Source organism: Giraffa tippelskirchi, chromosome 7 (assembly GCF_054371585.1).
Source record: "Giraffa tippelskirchi isolate mGirTip1 chromosome 7, T2T-mGirTip1v1.2.pri, whole genome shotgun sequence".
Taxonomy (NCBI): domain Eukaryota; kingdom Metazoa; phylum Chordata; class Mammalia; order Artiodactyla; family Giraffidae; genus Giraffa; species Giraffa tippelskirchi.
In genome coordinates, this window is record NC_137281.1 from 5,165,100 (window position 1) to 5,184,296 (window position 19,197).

General features: G+C 43.2%; 2 protein-coding genes and 1 long non-coding RNA gene across 13 annotated transcripts in view; 1 reads left to right on the plus strand and 2 right to left on the minus strand.

Moving 5' to 3' along the window:
• Positions 1–8,827, minus strand: part of LOC145515096 (uncharacterized) — a 43,757-nt gene extending 34,930 nt beyond the window's left edge. For 4 of the 10 annotated variants that reach the window (XM_081514637.1, XM_081514645.1, XM_081514632.1 and 1 more), the window contains exons 1-2: positions 8,218–8,827; positions 2,404–2,541 (exon numbers count right to left, since the gene is read on the minus strand). The gene's annotated coding sequence lies outside the window, so the exon portion shown is untranslated. Of the gene's footprint in view, positions 1–2,403; positions 2,542–7,321; positions 7,500–8,217 lie in introns of all 10 variants that reach the window. The other 6 variants (XM_081514639.1, XM_081514647.1, XM_081514636.1 and 3 more) reach the window with 4 other exon arrangements.
• Positions 7,692–10,101, plus strand: LOC145515190 (uncharacterized). Of its 2 annotated transcripts, none has more exons than XR_014060734.1 (3): positions 7,692–7,835; positions 9,073–9,183; positions 9,807–10,101. It is a non-coding gene; the product is annotated as an uncharacterized LOC145515190 (long non-coding RNA). The 2 variants fall into 2 exon arrangements; XR_014060733.1 differs by lacking the exon at positions 7,692–7,835 and adding an exon at positions 7,980–8,550.
• A 1,486-nt stretch (positions 10,102–11,587) lies between these two features.
• LOC145515124 (uncharacterized) overlaps positions 11,588–19,197 on the minus strand; it is a 33,276-nt gene continuing 25,666 nt past the window's right edge. Inside the window, exons 6-9 of the mRNA XM_081514790.1 lie at positions 14,653–15,415; positions 14,439–14,571; positions 13,803–14,354; positions 11,588–13,715 (exon numbers count right to left, since the gene is read on the minus strand). Coding sequence (XP_081370916.1) covers positions 13,701–13,715; positions 13,803–14,354; positions 14,439–14,571; positions 14,653–15,415 — 1,463 coding nt within the window. The 3' untranslated portion in view covers positions 11,588–13,700. The remainder of the gene's footprint in view (positions 13,716–13,802; positions 14,355–14,438; positions 14,572–14,652; positions 15,416–19,197) is intronic.

The window sequence follows — 19,197 nt, forward strand, 5'->3', positions numbered from 1 at the left end:
GGAGCTTTCAGTTAGTCCGTCGGTCATGTCCAACTCATTGTGACCTCATGGACTGCAGAACGCCAGGCTTCCCTGTCCCTCACCAACTCCTGGAGCTTTGGCCCAACACAAACTATCTGAAGGGGAATCTCTGGTCAACAGGCACAAAGCATATATGCAACATGGCTCAGTGACCTAATGCGAAGCCTGGTTTGAAAACTACCCAGAGGAGGCAAGTCCAGCACAGCCTCACTTTCTATTTCCTTTCCCGATTTATTGAGGTATAATTGAGGGATAAAAACCGTGTACATATGACACTTACAATGTGTTTATTTGACAGATGCATATACTGTGTAATAATGATCAGAATCAAGGCATGTACACTTCCATCATCACACAATTTCCATTTTGTGTGTGTGGTGAGAACACTTAAATGATATTCTCTCCGCAATTCAGGTATTTAGTAACACACTCTGATTAAAGACTTAGCATGCTCTACGATCAGATCTGCAGAACCTTCCCTTTACATTATCGTTCTCCCCATTTATCGCTGCTCTGCCACTTGTTTCCCCTCTCACGACTCTTCCCCGACCACCTTTCTAATTACGCTCACTCTCTGGGTAGTTCTGCCTCCTCGTTCAGCATCCCTGATCCCTGTCTGCCATCCAGGTCACACGTCTTCCCTCCCTTTGCGGCTCCCTTTGTCCCATTCTCTATCGCCCCCTGGTGGCTATGCTCCTTTCCTGTTCTCTGTTCCTCCAATCACAAGTCCCGCCCCGCCAACCACCTCCCAGTACCACGTTGCTCCGAAGGGCAAGTTTTCAAATATTTTATCCCCACTGCCTCACTCTGAGGGTGAAGTGTCTCACGATTGTCATCGCCCTTCCTGCTGTGCGCCTAGGGCCCCTCTCCCTGTGTTGCTCTCCAATCCTTGCAAATACTGTTTTAACTAATTGTTTATTTGACTACACTGCAAGATTTTCGAGGGTAAATGTTTTTATGTTACAGTCTCTTTGCAACATCCTCAGCCATCCTGCACCTTCCCATCAGCAGTAGTAGTGAAGTCGCCAAGTCGTGTCCGACTCTTGCGACCCCATGGACTGTAGCCTGCCAGGCTCCTCTGTCCATGGGATTCTCCAGGCAGGAATACTGGAGTGGGTTGCCATTTATTGGTTCTTCCTTTTTTTCCCTCCTCAGTTGTTCTATTTCTATCTCAGACGCCCTGTCTCTGCTTGTCCGGAACCTCCTGGCCCACATATTTAAAGGAATAGCGACTGAAAAAGATGCCCCCGGACGGGCAGAGACCATCTGGAACTGGGAACCGAAGAAGAGTGGGTGGTACAAGGTTGGCCCAGGTCACCTGCCCCTGTGCGGGTGAGGGGGCGGGCTGACAGGGAGGGGAGGCCTGCGGGGCAGGAGGAGCGACCTGAGGAGACGCAGGACAGAGGGGCCGGGAGGGAGGGGGTCTCGGGAGCGTGGGGGTGGGGTGGGGGTCGGGGCTCTCCGGAACCCCGAGACCGGGGAGAGGCCGCGGCCTCCAGGGGCCGAGAGGGCAAGGCTGAGGAACACCGAGCGAATAAACCACCTGGTGGAAGAGGATTTTCTGTTGTGCGCGAAGGATGGCGGGGTCAGTGGGGTCAGGAACGCGTTTTAACCAGGAACGAGGTACGAAACGCAGCGTCTCCAATGGACCAAAGGCAGGAACCGGTTTCAGAACAACTGCAAACGGAAAGGGAGGCGCCCCTTCGCCTCTCACCGAGACGTCTGAAATGCTAGGGGTGGTGGGACGGGACGCGAGAATGTATGGCCTTTGACACCAGGTACAGAGGAAAGGAGACTGCGAGGCTCAGGTGTGAGCCTGAGACGGAGATGGACGCTGTGCGGAGACAACTTCGCTCGGGGGTGGGGGTGCTTGGTATGTGTGTGTGTGAAGGACAGGGAAGATGTGTGTACGTGTGTGTGTGTGAAGGACAGGAAAGACCTGCGTGCTACAGTCCGTGGGCTTGTAAAGAGTGGGACACTACTGACCGATTGAACGTACAGGGCTTACATCACTTACAGGGCACTTACAGGGAACTTACGTCACTTACAGGGCAAAGACTGGGAATTTGTGGAGTGTCGGTGTCTGTTTCTTTCCCAGGTAAACAGGGGCCAAGTAGGGGGTCTTAAATTAGTGATAATGTGGGATGATGGGTCTTGGGAGTAAGCTGTTTCCTGGAAGTGAAGTGGGAGAATTTTTTAATCTTTGCTCTTTCCCATAATTACAGGGTCTGAAGTAAGCTTTAACTATCACCATAAACTATAACACCAAGCAAAACTCAAAAATGATAAATATACATACTGTAATTGAAAATGGAACCTTAGGAATATTAAATCATAATAATAAAAACAACAACAAAGGCCCGAGAATCTTGGTGTATGTACCTTAGAACACTGGTGAAGGGCCCTGCCTGTTCCTTTGAGGCTGTGTTGTGTCTGGTCCTGTCACATTGTAGAGACATCAGTACGTGTTGAAAGATGTTCCTCTGAATCACCAAGTCAGAGGTCTGGGTTGCTGTTAAACTGAACAAGAACCCAGAGGTTAAACTGGCACCAAACTCTTGGCTCTCTGTCCACCAACGCCAAACTGAAATACTTGAAATACAAATACAGAGACATGTGGAGGAGAGACAAGGAGGGAACACAGTAGGCTAGCCTTCCTCAAGGTCTGTGCCCCACTCCCTGATGAGTGGAGACAAGTTATACAGTCAGGCAGGTGTATATGATAAGCATCAAGGAAGTAACAGTCTTGTATTCTTTCTTCTACAAAGTTGCAAAGGATGGGGTTGCCAAAGGTTAGGGTGTGTGCAGGGCCTTAGGAGGTCTGGTCTCCGACCTCGATGAGCCCCTCTGGTCCCTCAATCTCGCCTCAGGTGGTTTTGTGGCTGCTCCTCCTTTGCCTGGACGTGGTGTGGTGCTAAAGGATCTGCTTGCCGTGTGGGACACTTGGGTTCGATCCCTGGGTCAGCTAGATCCCCTGGAGGAGGAAATGGCAACCCACTCCTATATTCTTTTCTGGGAAATTCTTGGAGAGTGGAACCTGGTGGGCTCCAGTCCATGGGGTCACAAAGAGTCCGACAGGAGTGAATGAGGGTGAGCATCCTTCTGTGACCAGCAACTGTTCTGCACTTTGGAACTCAGAGAAGGTTATGGAGGCTGGAGTCTTGCCTATAAGAAGAGGGAGACAAAAAGCCCTCCTTGTCCAGGAGACCCACAGGGCCCTGCTCGGCAGCATCAATGTTAAAAAATATATTTTTTTCACTTTTCCATTTTTCTGGTGATCATGAAAAAAAATCTTTGGGCAGCATCATGTACTTTATGTTCATGATTAGACAGGATAAGCAGTAATGAAAATCTCATACTTATGTAACTAAATTATCCAGTCATCTCGTCTTTTGCCAGCTGAGCCCTGCTGAAGAACTAAACTGGTGAGAATAAATTTTTCTTGATTAATAAAGTAAAAAAAAAGGGTCAGTTGTTTTCTGTGACCTGAGAATGAAAGCTGTACATGAATTGTCCTTCATGTTGGGCATGCAGACAGTACCACATAGATGTGGATCAACTGGGTGTTAAACTGTAAAACAGTGTGGCCCAGACACCTGGGGGAAAGTCCTCATAAAATTTCAAGAGTAGATCTACTGAGGATTTAGCACATATGAAATAGTAAACACAAACTGAACTGAATTATCCAAGAAATAGTCAACATTGTTGGGAAAATACAATTAAATGATAGAAATGAATGGGCCTGGAGATTATCATACTAAATGACTAACTCAGTGAAAGACAAATATTAGATATCACTTATATATGGAATAAAATCCCTTACAATTATACAGTGGAAGTGACAGATAGATTCAGGGGATTAGATCTGATAGACAGAGTGCCTGAAGAACTATGGATGGAGGTTCATGACACTGTACAGGAGGCAGTGATCAAGACCATCCCCCCAAAAAAGAAATGCAAGAAGGCAAAATGGTTGTCTGAGGAGGCCTTACAAATAGCTGAGAAAAAACCAGAAGCGAAAGGCAAAGGAGAAAAGGAAAGATACACGCATCTGAATGCCGAGTTCCAAAGAACAGCAAGGAGAGATGAGAAAGCCTTCCTCAGTGATCAGTGCAAAGAAACAGAGGAAAACAAAAGGATGGGAAAGATTAGAGATCTCTTCAAGAAAATTAGAGATACCAAAGGAACATTTCATGCAAAGATAGGCTCGATAAAGGACAGAAATGGTATGGACCTAACAGAAGCAGAAGATATTAAGAAGAGGTAGCAAGAATACACAGAAGAACTGTACAAAAAAGATCTTCACGACCCAGATAATCACAATGGTGTGATCACTCACCTAGAGCCAGACATCCTGGAATGTGAAGTCAAGTGGGCCTTAGAAAGCATCACTACGAACAAAGCTAGTGGAGGTGATGGAATTCCAGCTGAGCTATTTCAAATCCTCAAAGGTGATGCTGTGAAAGTGCTGCACTCGATATGCCGGCAAATTTGGAAAACTCAGCAGTGACCACAGGACTGGAAAAGGTCAGTTTTTGTTCCAATCCCAAAGAAAGGCAATGCCAAAGAATGCTCAAACTACCACACAATTGCACTCATCTCACATGCTAGTAAAGTAATGCTCAAAATTCTCCAAGCCAGGCTTCAGCAATATGTGAACCGTGAACTTCCAGATGTTCAAGCTGGTTTTAGAAAAGGCAGAGGAACCAGAGATCCAATTGCCAATATCCGCTGGATCATCGAAAAAGCAAGAGAGTTCCGAAAAAACATCTATTTCTGCTTTACTGACTATGCCAAAGCGTTTGACTGTGTGGATCACAACAAACTGTGGCAAAATTCTTCAAGAGATGGGAATACAAGACCACCTGACCTGCTTCTTGAGAAACCTGTATGCAGGTCAGGAAGCAACAGTTAGAACTGGACATGGAACAACACACTGGTTCCAAATAGGGAAAGGAGTACATCAAGGCTGTATATTGTCACCCTAGTTCTTTAACTTATATGTAGAGTACATCATGTGAAACGTCGGGCTGGATGAAGCACAAGCTGGAATCAATAATGCTGGGAGAAATAACAATAACCTCAGATACGCAGATGACACCACACGTATGGCCGAAAGTGAAAAACTAAAGAGCCTCTTGATGAAAGTGAGAGTGAAAAAACTGGCTTAAACTCAACATTCAGAAAACTAAGATCATGGCATCCGGTCCCATCACTTCATGGCAAATAGATGGGGAAACAAAGGAAACAGTGAGAGACTTTATTTTGGGGGGCTCCAAAATCACTGCAGATGGTGACTGCAGCCATGAAATTAAACGATGCTTGCTCCTTGGAAGAAATGCTATGACCAGCCTAGACAACATATTAAAAAGCAGAGACATTACTTTGCCAATAAAGGTCCATCTAGTCAAAGCTACGGTTTTTCCAGTAGTCATGTATGGATGTGAGAGTTGGACTATAAAAAAGCTGAGTGCTGAAGAATTGATGCTTTTAAACTGTGGTGTTGGAGAAGCCTCTTGAGAATCTTTTGGACTGCAAAGAGATCCAACCAGTCCACCCTAAAGGAAATCAGTCCTGAATATTCATTGGAAGGACTGATGCTGAAACTGAAATTCCGTTATTTTGGCCACCTGATGCAAAGGACTGACTCATTGGAAAAGACCGTGATGCTGGGAAAGATTGAAGGCGGGAGGATAAGGGGACGACAGAGGATGAGATAGTTGGATTGCATCACTGACCGACTTGATGGACATGAGTTTGAGCAAGCTCTGGGAGTTGGTGATGTACAGGGAAGCCTGTCGTGCTGCAGTCCATGGGGTTACAAAGAGTTGGACACAACTGAGCAACTGAACTGAATTGATATGTGGAATATGAAAAAATGACACCAATGAACTCATTTACAAAACATAAACATCTCACTGTATAGCACAGGAACTGCTCAATATCATGTGGCAGCCTGGATGGGAGAGGAGTTTGGGGGAAGAATGAATACATATATATGTATGGGAGTCCCTCGATTGTAATTTATCCCGACCCCTTAAAAGACCTGAATCTTCCTGGAACCCAGCATAATGCTGCACTCATCCCCACCCCACCCTCAAGTAGAAAGGCCCCTCATGTCTTTTCTTTTCTAAACACTTTTCCTGGAGTATAGCTGATTCACAACATTGTGTTAGTTTCAGGCGTACAGCAAATTCAGTCTGTTATATACATTCCACACTTTGTTAGATTCTTTCCCCCAAAACTCATTAGAGAGTATTGAGTAGAATTTACTGTGTTATACAGTAGGTCACTATTATCTACTTTATATATACTAGTATGTATATGTCAATCCCAGTCTCCCAGTTTATCCCTCCACACCTCACCCCCTGATAACCATGTTTGTTTTGTATGTCTGTACCTCTATTCTGGTTTTGCAGATAAGTTCATTTGTGCGCTTTGTTTAGATTCCACAGGTAAATGAAACCCTAGATTTGTCTTTCTTTTCTGTCTCTTGTTGATAGAAAAGCTGAAGTCTCCCAGACCTCCCTGAGGCAAAAGAGAAAGACTCAAGTATCTAATAAATAGGACAAAGGAACCACAGACTCAGTATGTGATGCATATTTCTGAGTTCTTTTAAAAAATATTTTATTTATTTGACTGCATTGGGTCTCAGTTGTGGCACATGGAATCTTTGGTGTGGCACGTGGGGTCTTTCGTTTTGGTGTGCCAGTTTAGTTGCCGTGTGGCATGTGGGGTCAGTTTCATGACCAGGGATGGAACCTATGTCCCATGCATTGGAAGGGAAATTAAATTCCTAACCACTGGGTCACAAGGGAAGTCCTACATTTCTGAGTTTTACAGATACGGTAACTGCTGCCAGAGGGAAAAGGCTAACTGCGTGATGACCTGACTGTAACCATGCCATAAAGTGCTTTATCTTGAGCCAGTACCGAGTCTATGCCTAGCACAGTTCCCAGAACTGGCCGTAAGAGAAGTGGATTAACACTATTGTTCATAATAATCTGTATCTTTGGGGAAATCAAAATAATCGTAGCTTGTTCTGAGGCATGCACACCTGGCAGTAAACAGATGCTACACAATAGCCGAACATGAAAGCAACCCAGATGTCCATCAACAGATGAATGGATAAAGAAGATGTGGTACGTAAATACAATGGAATATTACTCAGCCATAAAAAGAATGGAGCTGGAGTCAGCTGAAATGAGGTGGATGAACCTAGAGTCTGTTATCCAGAGTGAAGTCAGAAAGAGGAAAACAAGCTTGATACATTAACACATATATATTGTTGTTCACTCACTCAGTTGTGTCCGACTCTTTGCGACCCCATGGACTGCAGCACACCAGGCTTCTCTGTCCTTCACCGTCTCCCAGAACTTGCTCATAATCATGTCTATTGAGTCGGTGATGCCATTGAACCAGTTCCTTCTCTGTCTTCTCTGTAAACAGGTTCATCAGAAAAAATAGTACTGACGAACCTATTCACAGTGAAGACATGGAGACCCAGACTTAGAGAATGGACTTGTGGACACAGCAGTGGAAGGAGAGGCTACAACAAATTGAGAAAGTAGCACTGACATATGTACACTATCAAGTGTAAAATACACAGCTAGTGGGAACATCCTCAGCCATCTTGCATCTTCCACTTGGTTCTCCCTTTTTCTCCTCAGTGGTTCTACTTCTATCTCGGTCGCTCTGTCTCTGCTTCTTTGGAACCTCCTGGGCCACATACAGGAATGGCGACTAAAAAAGATGCCCGCGGATGGGAAAAGACCATCTGGAGTTGGGAACCGAAGAAGAGTGGGTAGTACAAGGTTGGCCCGAGTCACCTGCCCCTGTGCGGAGTGAGGGAACGGGCTGACGGAACGGAAAAGGCCTGCGGGGCAGAAGGAGGTGCCTGAGACTGACGGACAGAGGCGGACGGGGTCTCAGGAGCGGGGCGGGCTCTCCAGAATCTCAGGACCGGGGAGAGGACGGGGCTTCTCCGGGAGCGGGGCGGCCGGCGCGGGCTCCAAGGCGACGCTGAGGGCCGCGAATCCACCTCGCGGACGAGGACTTTATATGGGGCGGAGGACAGAGGTGGTAAAGGGTTTTAAGCAGAAAAATGTGGTGAAAGGCGGTGTCTACGTGTAACGATGGCAGAAATGTCAAGAGAACTGGCCAGCCTCACACCTTTAAACCAAAATGAACACATACCCGACGAGTAACGGCGATGTCTGGGCTTACTCAGGTTGAGCGCCGGCTGCTGGGCTGTAAGGTCGAGAGTCACTCCCAAGACCTTAAAGTAAGAATAGGGCGGACAGTGCGGCACATATTTACACTAGAACGTTGAAACAACGGCTTCACACAAGTCAGTCACCGTTTGGTACTCTGTCTGCGTACTGCGTTTCGGTTCCCGGGGATAGAGTCGGAAAGGAAGAGGCGGGACTTCCGGAGGCGGGGCCTGGGCGAAGCGTTACCGCCGGGGTCGGGGCGAGGAGGGAGCCCAGGAGAGCTGGGCTTACTCTGACTATCTGTAACAGTTTTAAGGTAAAAGCATATTTTATCAGCCAGTTACTTTACAAATGAAAACTCATATGCATGAGACTTATGATATATTCTGAATAAAGGAGTAGCTAAACATAATGGCAGCAATTAAATATGAAACAGACACACACACACACTTCTCTGAGTCTTTTGATTAAATTTTCCTCTCAAGAAAACTGCCCTCTACAATTTCCAAGAATAAGATTAAGTTTCCATTGATATACAACAGCTATCGCCAATTAAAGGAGAAAGTGATCGCCATTCTCCTTGTAGTATTTCCACCACATACTCAGTCGTAACCTGTCACTCTCCTCCCATGAAAAGCCCATGTCCCTTAATGTCCAGCCTTCTCTGTTCAAGGTCAATTGATACAACATCCTTTCCTATAACCCACAGTTGCTGATCTATGGAAGGGCAGCCTGAACATAATGGGCATGATGCGTCATCACAGTTGTACATTTATTCTCTGTCCCTCCTTGACTAATTCATACTGAATTTGATAATTTTGTGTCCTTGTTTCTCCAGTGAACACAAATGTGAACAAACCACACCTAATGAAGTCAGCTCCCTCATCTGATTCCTTCATGAAACCATCATGAGACTGTAACACAGAAAGTGGAGCACAACCCTTAGCAGGTAGCCACTGCTGTGTCTCATTACTCTGCACCCTGTTAGCAGGCAACAGGTCTTGCTCAGTCATTGCTTGGTGCCTCAGAGGGCCCCACACACAAGCAAGCAACTGTCAATGAGTGACCCGTTAGTTGTCCTGCTTGGTTACTGGCCAGTACTGCAGTGGGCCCTGCCCAATAGTAACTGTCAATGAAGGACCACTGGGCAAGTGATTCAGTCAAGGGTCAGTGGTAGTCATCAGGTGGAGAGTGAGGTAAGAGGTAGATTCAGGCCTTCTCCTGGAGCCCCTCCAGCTTACCCAGCCTTGGGCCAGTGGGAAGGCCCAAGGAACAGCCTGAGGATTATGCTCTGCAGGGCTCCAGAGCCCTCACTAAGGCCCTCCACTAGCCTTGGCCCAGGCCTTGAGGCTGCGGTGAACCTCTCCTCCATCCTTGTCTCTGTGACCTAATAGCAGTGGCCATCTGCATGGGTCACAGTCTGTGAGACCTAGTCTCCTCCTTTGGGCGGCCTGAGGAGACTGAGGGCCAGTTGGGTTGGGTGCCTGGCTCCCTAAGGGATGACAGCTGGGAAGGATGTGGGTACATGGCCCTGAAGGAGCTGCCAACTGAGATCTGCCTCCTCTTGGTCAGGATTGGGACCTTGGAGAGAGAAAGTTGTGTCTTGGGACTTTGCCCTTTCTGTTCAGAATAGAGAGTAATATTCGTCTGGTAGAGAAGTACAGGAACATCGTTACCTGACCATGACCGGACCTCAAGAACAAAGGATCTGACACTGAGAAGTCTACAACAACTAACCATGCCCATCCCTCACATTTTGCTTTTTAAGGGACCTGCTGAAAGCTTTCGGTAACTCTGGGGTTCTTAGGGCATGAGCCACCCATCTCCTTGTATGAATCTGTAATAAACCTTTCTCTATTCCAAACTCTAACGTTTAGTATTGATGAGCTTCACTGTGCGTTGGGCACATGGACTTGTGATTTGTGTAACAAGACCATTGTGAAAGGCCTGTATTGAATGAATAACATCAAAAGATTTCAAACTTCAAGTTTAAAGTCATAGATAGTAATGTAGTCTTAACAAAATTTAAATATTTAAATACACACTGGAGATAATGAGCCATTTCCACACAAGTAAGTCCTTATTCCTGGGATAATTGTGGAATGAGTTTCAACATATTTTGACTTTGAATTATTCTGCAGTATATAGTATCTCAGACTAATCTCAAAAAACTGAAGACTTAGTTATTCCCAGTATAGTTCCTCTGAAGTGTGGCCCATTGGGAGAACTGGTCAAGAAATTTACCACATACTTTTTAAAGTAAAGATTCTCCCCAATATGAATTACTTGGTGAGTCCTGAGGACACACTGTTTCTTAGAGGTATTTTCACATTAAGTATATCCGTGTATTTTCTGTCCTGCATTAATTCTCTCATTATGCCAAAGGCATGGACATTTGAAGAAGCTTTACAACATTCATTACAGTTGTAAGGGTGCTCTCAAATATAAATCCTCTGATGCCCCACAGTTTTCATCTTTGGTTGTTGCAACTTTTTTTTCCCCCCGATGGAGTCCAGTTATTTTTAGACATGGCTGTTCATTAGAAATACATATGGAGTTTTGGAGGAAAAAAGCAATAACTGGGCATTTGTATTTTTCAAAAAATTCCAAGATAATTCTGGTATGCATCTGGATTTCAAAAAGTGATTACAGGTTTTTCCATTAAATGGCAATTTTGGTGATACAGAATTCTATTATTTTCTGTTGACCAATCATGATACAATGGTATTGAGTGAATAACAGTTACATAATCACAATAGTAAAAGATGTTTATCAGTTTTCACAATCAATAACCAGCCAAAATTCAAAGATAATTATAATCACAAGCCATAATAGGAACATGATTAACCTAACAATATAAAATAATCACCTACAATTTAGGGGATTAAGTAGAGTGATTTGGTAAGCCAAAGTGCACACATGCACGTTTTCACTGGCCGAGCCAGTCTGTGTCTTTTGGTTGGTGCATTTAATCCATTTACATTTAAGGTAATTATTGATATGTATGGTACTATTACCATTTTCTTAACTGTTTTGGGTTTATTTTTTGTAGGTCTTTTCCTTCTCCTGTGTTTCTTGCCTAGAGAAGTTCCTTTAACATTTGTTGTAAAGCTGGTTTGGTGGTGCTGAATTCTCTTAACCTTTGCTTGTCTGGAAAGCTTTTGCTTTCTCCATCAAATCTGAATGAGTCTTGCTGGTTAGAGTATTCTTGGTTTGTAGGTTCTGCCCTTTCATCACTTTAAATATATAGTGCCATTCCCTTCTGGCTTGCATAATTTCTGTTGAGAAATCAAGTTTGTAACCTTATGGGAGTTCCCATGTATGTTGTTATTTTTCCCTTGTTGCTTTTAATATTTTCTTTGTCTTAAATTTTGTCAGTTTGATTACTGTGTGTGTCAGTGTGTTCCTCCTTAGGTTTATCTTGCCTGGGACTCTGCGCTTCCTGGACTTAGTTGACTATATCCTTTCCCATGTTAGGGAAGTTTTCAGCTATTATTGCTTCAAATGTTTTCTCTGGTCCTTTCTCTCTCTCTCTCTTCTTCTGGGATCTCCTATCATGCAAATGTTAATGCATTTAACATTGTCCCAGAGGTCTCTTAGGCTCTTTTTTTTTTTTTTTCCATTCCTTTCCCCCGCTGTATCCTGTTCTGCAGAAGTGATTTCCACCATTCTGTTCTCCAGGTCATTTATCTGTTCTTCTGCCTCAGTTATTCTACTATTGATTCTTTCTACTGTATTGTTCATCTCTGTTGGTTTGTTCTTTAGTTCTTCTAGGTATTTGGTAAACATTTCTTGCATCTTCTCCATTCTGAGATCCTGGAACATCTTCATGATTATTCTGAATCATGAATAATCTGGAAGGTTGCCTATCTCCACTTCATTTACTTGTTTTTTGGGGGTTTTATCTTGTCCCTTCATCTGTGATACAACTCTTTCTTTTTCATCCTAATTAACTTAGTGTAATGTGGCTTTTGTTCTAGCTGCTGTGGAATTGTGGTTCTTCTTGTTTCTTCTATATGCCCTTTGGTAGATGAGGCTAAAAGGCTTGTGTAAGATTCCTGATGGGAGGGACTTGGTGGGAAAAACTGGGTCTCACTCTAGTGGGCAGGGCCTCACCAAGTAAAACTTTAATCCAATTATCTGCTGATGGGTGGGGTTGTGCTCCCTCCCTGTTGCTTGTTTAGCCTGAGGCGACCCAGCTCTGGGGTTTATGGTCAGGTTAATGGCAACTTCCAAGAGGACTAACACCAAGGGGCACCTTCCCAGACTGCTGCTGTCAGTGCCCCTGCCCCCAGGGCGAGCCATTTCTGACCCATGCCTCCAGAGAAGACCCTCCAACACCAGCAGGTAGGTCTGGTTCAGTCTCCTGTGGGGTCACTGCTCCTTTCCCTTGGGCCTTGGTGCATGCCAAGATTTTGTTTGTGCCCTCCAAGCATGGAATCTGTTTCCCCCAGTTCTGTGGAAGTTCTACAATCAAATCCCACTGGCCTTCAAAGTCAGATTCCCTGGGTACTCCCAGTTCCTTTGCTAGATCCCCAGGCTGGGAAGCCTGAGGTGGGGCTCAGAACTTTCCCTACAGTGGGAGAACTTCTTTGGTATTATTGTTCTCCAGTTTGTAGGTCGCTCACCCAGCCAGTATCGAATTTGATTTTATAGTGTTTGTGCCCCTCCTACCATCTCGTTGTGGCTTCTTGGTCTTTGGACCAATGTCCTCCTGCTGATGGTTGTTCAACAGCTAGTTGGGATTTTGGTGCTCTTGCAGGAGAAGACTAACACGTGTCCTTCTACTCCACCATCTTGAACTGTAACTAGCATGCACATTATTTTTATGTGGCTTCTCTCAAGGATGCATATTCTAAAGTCTAGTGATTTCTTTCCAACATGGACTCTGTTGTTGCATAATATTTGATTTCAAGGGAAAGTCTTTACCATGTTTATTGCATTTTGAAGGTGTCAATCCTATATCTTCCCCCTCATTTGCTATATGGGTAAAATCCTACCACACACTACAGTTGTGGGCTTTCACTCCAGAAAACAGATCTCTTTATTTAGTGAAAAGTGAGCAATAATTTGAAACTTTGCCACATTCATTAATTTGTTTTGTATGGACTACTCTGTGAACCTGGAGTTTAAGGCAATACCTAAAAGCCTTGCAAAACTCAGTACATCTGTAAGCCTCGGTCCAGTATGGATTATCTGATGATTAGTGAGGTGTAAGCCCTGAGCAAAAGCTTTTCCACACTCATGGAATTGGTACGGTTTCTCTCCAGAATGAATTCTTTGGTGAATCTTGAGGTAGGACTATTGTCTAAAGGCTGTGCCACACTCAATACATTGCTATGATTTCTCTCCAGTATGAATCTTCTCATGAAGCCTAAGGTGTGAACACCTGCTAAAAGCCTTGCCACATTCATTATGTTTGTAAAGTCTCTTTCCAGTATGGATCACCTGGTGTTTACTGAGGCTTCAATGGCTAAAGGACTTGCCACACTACATTTACTATGTTTCTATGTTATCTCCAGCATGAATTCTTTGGTGAATAGTGATGTCAGACCATTGCTGAAAGGCCTTGCCACATTCAGTACACTTGTATAGTTTCTCTCCAGTATGAATCTTCTCATGATACCTAAGATGTGAAGGCTTGATAAAAGCCTTGCCACATTTGGTACACTTGTATGGCCTCTCTCCAGTATGAATCCTCTCATGATGCCTAAGATATGAAGGCTTAATAAAAGCTTTGCCACATTCATTACATTTGTAAGACTTCTCTCCAGTATGAATCACCTGATGGTAAGTTAGGCTTGAACGATCACTAAAGGCTTTCCCACACTCATTACATTTGTAAGGTTTTTCCCCAGTATGAATTCTCCGATGACCTGCAAGATGTGAATTCCGACTGAAGACCTTGTCACAGACCTCACATTTATATGGTTTCTCTCCAGTATGGGTGATCTGATGTCTAGTGAGGTGTGAACTCCGAGTAAAGGATTTGCCACACTCGCTACATTTGAAAGGTTTCTCTCCAGCATGGATTCTTTGGTGAATTCTGATATCAGACCATTGCCTGAAGCCCTTGCCACATTCAGTACACTTGTATGGCTTCTCTCCAGTATGAATTCTCTCATGAAGCCTAAGGTGTGAATGTTTGATGAATGTCTTGCCACATTCATTACATGGGTAAGACTTCCCTCTAGTATGGACTACCTGATGGTTGATTAGGCTTGATCGCAAAATAAAGGCTTTGCCGCATGCATCACATTTGTAGGGCTGCCCTCGAGTATGAATTCTTTGATGTTTTAGAAGCTTGGAATTTCGGGAAAAAGCCTTGTTACATTTACTACAGTGGTAACGCTTCTCTCCAGTATGGATTACTTGATGGCTCCTGAGGCTTGAACACACCCTAAAGGCTTTACCACACACATTACATTTGTATGGTTTCTCTCCAGTATGAATTCTCTGATGAGTTTCAAGGTTTGATTTTCTATTAAAAACCTTGCCACACTCATTACATTTGTAAGGTTTCTCTCCAGTATGAATTCTCCGATGAGTTGCAAGGTTTGAACTCTGACTGAAGTCCTTGCCACATGTATCACATTTGTATGGCCTCTCTCCTGTATGGACCACCCGATGTTTAGTGAGGTGCGAGACATGAGTAAAGGTTTTGTCACAGTCATTACACCTGTAAGGTTTTTCCCTATGTGCTTTATGGTCTTTTGTCAGTATTGAAGAATGGATAAAATCATTCCCATACATGTTAGAAGTGTTGGTTTGGACACTAGGAGGAATTCTTTGGAGAGCTGAAATTGAGAAACTATTGTTGATAACCTTCTCAACTTGATTATATTCAAAAATTTTCCTTTCCATTTGAAATATTTGCAATTCATCCTGAAAGCTTAATGCAAGTTTATTTTCAAGCGGCTTGTTTCCTGCATTGCTTCTACCACATTGATCTTTTTTATCGGTGAGCTTTTCGTTATGGGTTACAAGCACTCCTTTGTAATTTCTCTCATCATCTTTCCACTGACACTCAAACTCATGCATATTGCCTCGGATTTCCCTTAAGTAAATATCTTTGCCTCCATGGCTTTCATGTCTTCCCAAAGTCACTGTTTGGAATGTATCTGTTGAGTTAGTGTTCTCCTTTGGTTGTAATTTCTTGATAATGTGTATGGGAGAAATATCTACAAAATACAAAAAATCATAGGTATGTTATTAATTATAATTCATAAATAAATATTTTATGTTGAAAACATATTATACCAAAAATAACACTTACACTGAATGTAGTTATGAAACTTCCCAACCACGATCTTCAAATTTTGAGAAACATTAAAGAAATAGGATTCTTTAATAAAGAAAGTGTGATCACATGAAATTCAAATTAATTTTAGGGTAGCCTCATTTCAAACACTGTATGACAAAAACACTCAGGTTGTGTAAACTTAAGTTAGTTCTTAAAAAATGGCTAATCCCATGACCATGAACCCAAAGCATATATATACTAACTGAAGAGAAACATATTAGACATATTTTCCACATACTTATTATATATAATCTGCATATAGTATTATATCATTACTGTGTATAAATTAATACTTAAAATAAGTAATATAATGGTAAATAATCCAAAACAAGCTTATCTAACAAGTAACCTAAATAAATGGCAGTTTAGAATTGCAAAACAAATATAGCACTGAGAAAATAAAGAATTTAATAAGGATATTTAAAAAATTAATATTTTCCTGAATTACCTGTTATAAAAGTAACAATACCCATGAAAAACAGGCATTTTATAACATTAACAAGTAAATGCCAGTTATACTGCATAATATGTTCTCAAAGACCATCAACTGTAAATCACAATAAAAATTAATAAACATACTATTCTAGTAACCCTTTCTATTCTAGTAAAGTAACCCTTTACTATTGTAGTAAAACAACCAGTAATAAGTAACCATGTTGTACAACATTATATTCTATGAAACTCTAAGCACTCTTCCTTAAGAATAAAGAAGAGAATTTTACCCTGGAAAGGGCACACAATATGAGAAATGTAAAAGGTATTGACATAACTGACTTCTAAAATATCAGGTCAGGAAAATATATAACATTATGGGAAAGATGGAAGGCAAAAGGAGAAGGGGGTGGCAGAGGATGACATGGTTATATAGCATCACTGACTCAGTGTACATGAATTTGAGCAAACTCTGGAAGATCATGAAAGACAGAGGAGCCTGGTGTGCTACAGTTCATGGGGTCACAAAGAGTGGGACATGACTTTGCAAATGAACAACAAAAGAACAGAAACTGAAGAAATAAGCCAAAAGTCACATGATTTCATGATCGCCATTATATAATAACCAAGCAGAGCGGTTTCTTATCTATGCAGTGCCCTTTAATTCTCCAGCTTATTGTCCCCAGATATGTAATAGGAAGTGTGTGCTTAAAATATATATTAACTACGGTCACAGGCTGCATTGTTGAGGACAAACCGCAAAATAAAAGCATATAAAATATAATGCAGACAAAGGGATATGGCATAACAAAACATGACAAAGTAGATATATCTCATTAAACAACAGTAACTTACAGTTTTTCTATAAAATGTGCAATATTATTGCACTGTCACTGCTATGGCCTGGGTTTGATCCCCGGTCAGGGAACTGAGTTCCCACAAGTTTTGAGGTGTGGCGAAAATAAAAAATTATAAAAATGAAAAATAAGTAAAAAAGACTCTTTTCAATATACATGCAACCCTATGTTCACAGCAGCGCTCTTTATAATAGCCAAACATGGAAACAATCTAAATGACCATCAACAGACGACTGGATAAAGATGTTGTGTGTCTACACATATAAATACACACACACACACACACACACACACACACACATTGGAATATTACTCATCCATAAAAAAGAATGAAATAGTGCCATTTGCAGCACCATGGATGGACCTAGAGACTATCATACTAAGCGAAATAAGTCAGAAGGAGAAAGACATATGATATCACTTGTATGTCCAATCTGAAATGCAGCACAAATGAACTTATCTATGAAACAGAAACAGACTCACAGACATACAGAAGGGACTTCTGGTGGCCAAGTGTGCATGCATAGGGACAGGTTGGGAGTCTGCAAATAGCAGATGCAAGCTATCATATATAGGACAGATAAACAACCAGGTCCTGCTGTACAGCACAGGGAACTATATTCAATATCCTGTGATAAACACAATTAAAAAAAAGAATGTATACATATGTATAACTGAATTACCTTGCCTTACATCAGAAGACAATACAACATTGTATATCAACTATACTTCAATTAAAAAAAAGAAAATCTCAGGGTTGGGGGGAATTTTCTGTCACCAAATAACCCCACTCCATAGGGAGAGTCCCTAGAAGTTGTCTATCCCCTAAAAGTGTTATTATCACAGCAAAAAAATAAGAGGATAAAATCTCAGATTCTAGGAATGTGGATTTCAAAGGCAATCATCAGACTCAACTTAAGACAATAGGAAATCAGGAAAAGTCTACATTCCCAGACCAGGTAGAGCAGTGGAAGAGTGATGAAAATACAAGACAGGAGGGGGGATCCTGCAGGGTCTTGAGATGTGTGCTCTCCTCACAGACACCAAGTTAAGAATCTCAAAGGCCGACATACACTCCCCATGTACGACCAAAGATCAAAGAGAAGATATGTTTACTGTCTTTACAGTTCTCCTAAGTAACAGTCCCAGAAGGAAGGGCTGAATGACCTGAACAGGCAGACGGGGCTTGAGACAGCTCCGTGCAGGTTCTGGGGTGAGAGATGGAATCAGAGAGCACCAGTGGTTTCCCATCTCCTAACTAGGTCTTCCTAGAACAGCGAGTAGGGATGGAACTAGGACAAGGTGCTGAGCGTGGCTGCAGAGCAGTTCAGCTCTTACTTGTAGGGACCAAGAACTGAGCGGCCAATGAAGTCACACACAGAAGTGGAGACGCAGGGGCAAGAGACCCCTCCGAAAGAGCCCATCCCACGTTCCTCAAAGTCAAGCGACAAAGCTGGCAGGAGTCAAATGACCGGCTGCTGCGGATCACACCAAGACCTTGCCTTCGTCTCTGTAGGAGCGGTGGCACCACTGGAGGGCGAGATACATTTTACATACTAAAGAACAGAGTGAATCGATGGGGAGAACAACGATTTCCTCTGAGAGTGTACCAAAAAATAGACTCTTTTCCCACAGAACTCTTCCACTTGGGGAGAGATTCCCAGAAACTATAAATGGTGAGGTTTCTTCTCTGTTCATCTGAGATCTGACCTGTGTCTACACCTGGTACTTTCCACCCCTTTAGTAGTTTTTTTCTTTTTTTTTTGCTATTTTCACTTCCTTGTCCAGGGTCCAGTGCGCTCTTTTCTTTACTCCAAAATGGAGATAAGAATATTCAGGTCAGAAACAGAAATTATTGCTAATTGCAAGAAGGGAACATCACGTGCTACATTGTTTCCAGAACCCCAGTTCTTTGTTCAGCTGAGGAGTGAGGACATTATGAGGGGGTTCTTGGAAAACACTTCACAGATTCATCCATGGCTTGCCTCCTGAATGCACCACGGAATCGCTTCTCAGCCTTTTGGCTAAGATCAAGTGAATGCACAGGGAAGAGTGTCATATGCAGACATCTTGCTCTCTCCCAAGAACTACTGAATCAAACACACGAGGGTAGTAAAAAGGTAAGTGGGACTTCCCTGGCGGCTCAGTGGTTAAGAATCTGCCTGCCAGTGCTGGGGACACAGGTTCAATTCTTTGTTCGGGAAGATCCCACATACTGCAGAGCAACTAAGCCCGTGCACCACAACTGCACAGCCCCTGCGCCCTAGAGCCCGCCCACCGCAGCACGAGAAGCCACCACAATGAGAAGCCCGAGCCCCGCACCTGGTGAGGAGCCCCTGATCACTGCCACTAAGAAACACCCAGCACAGCC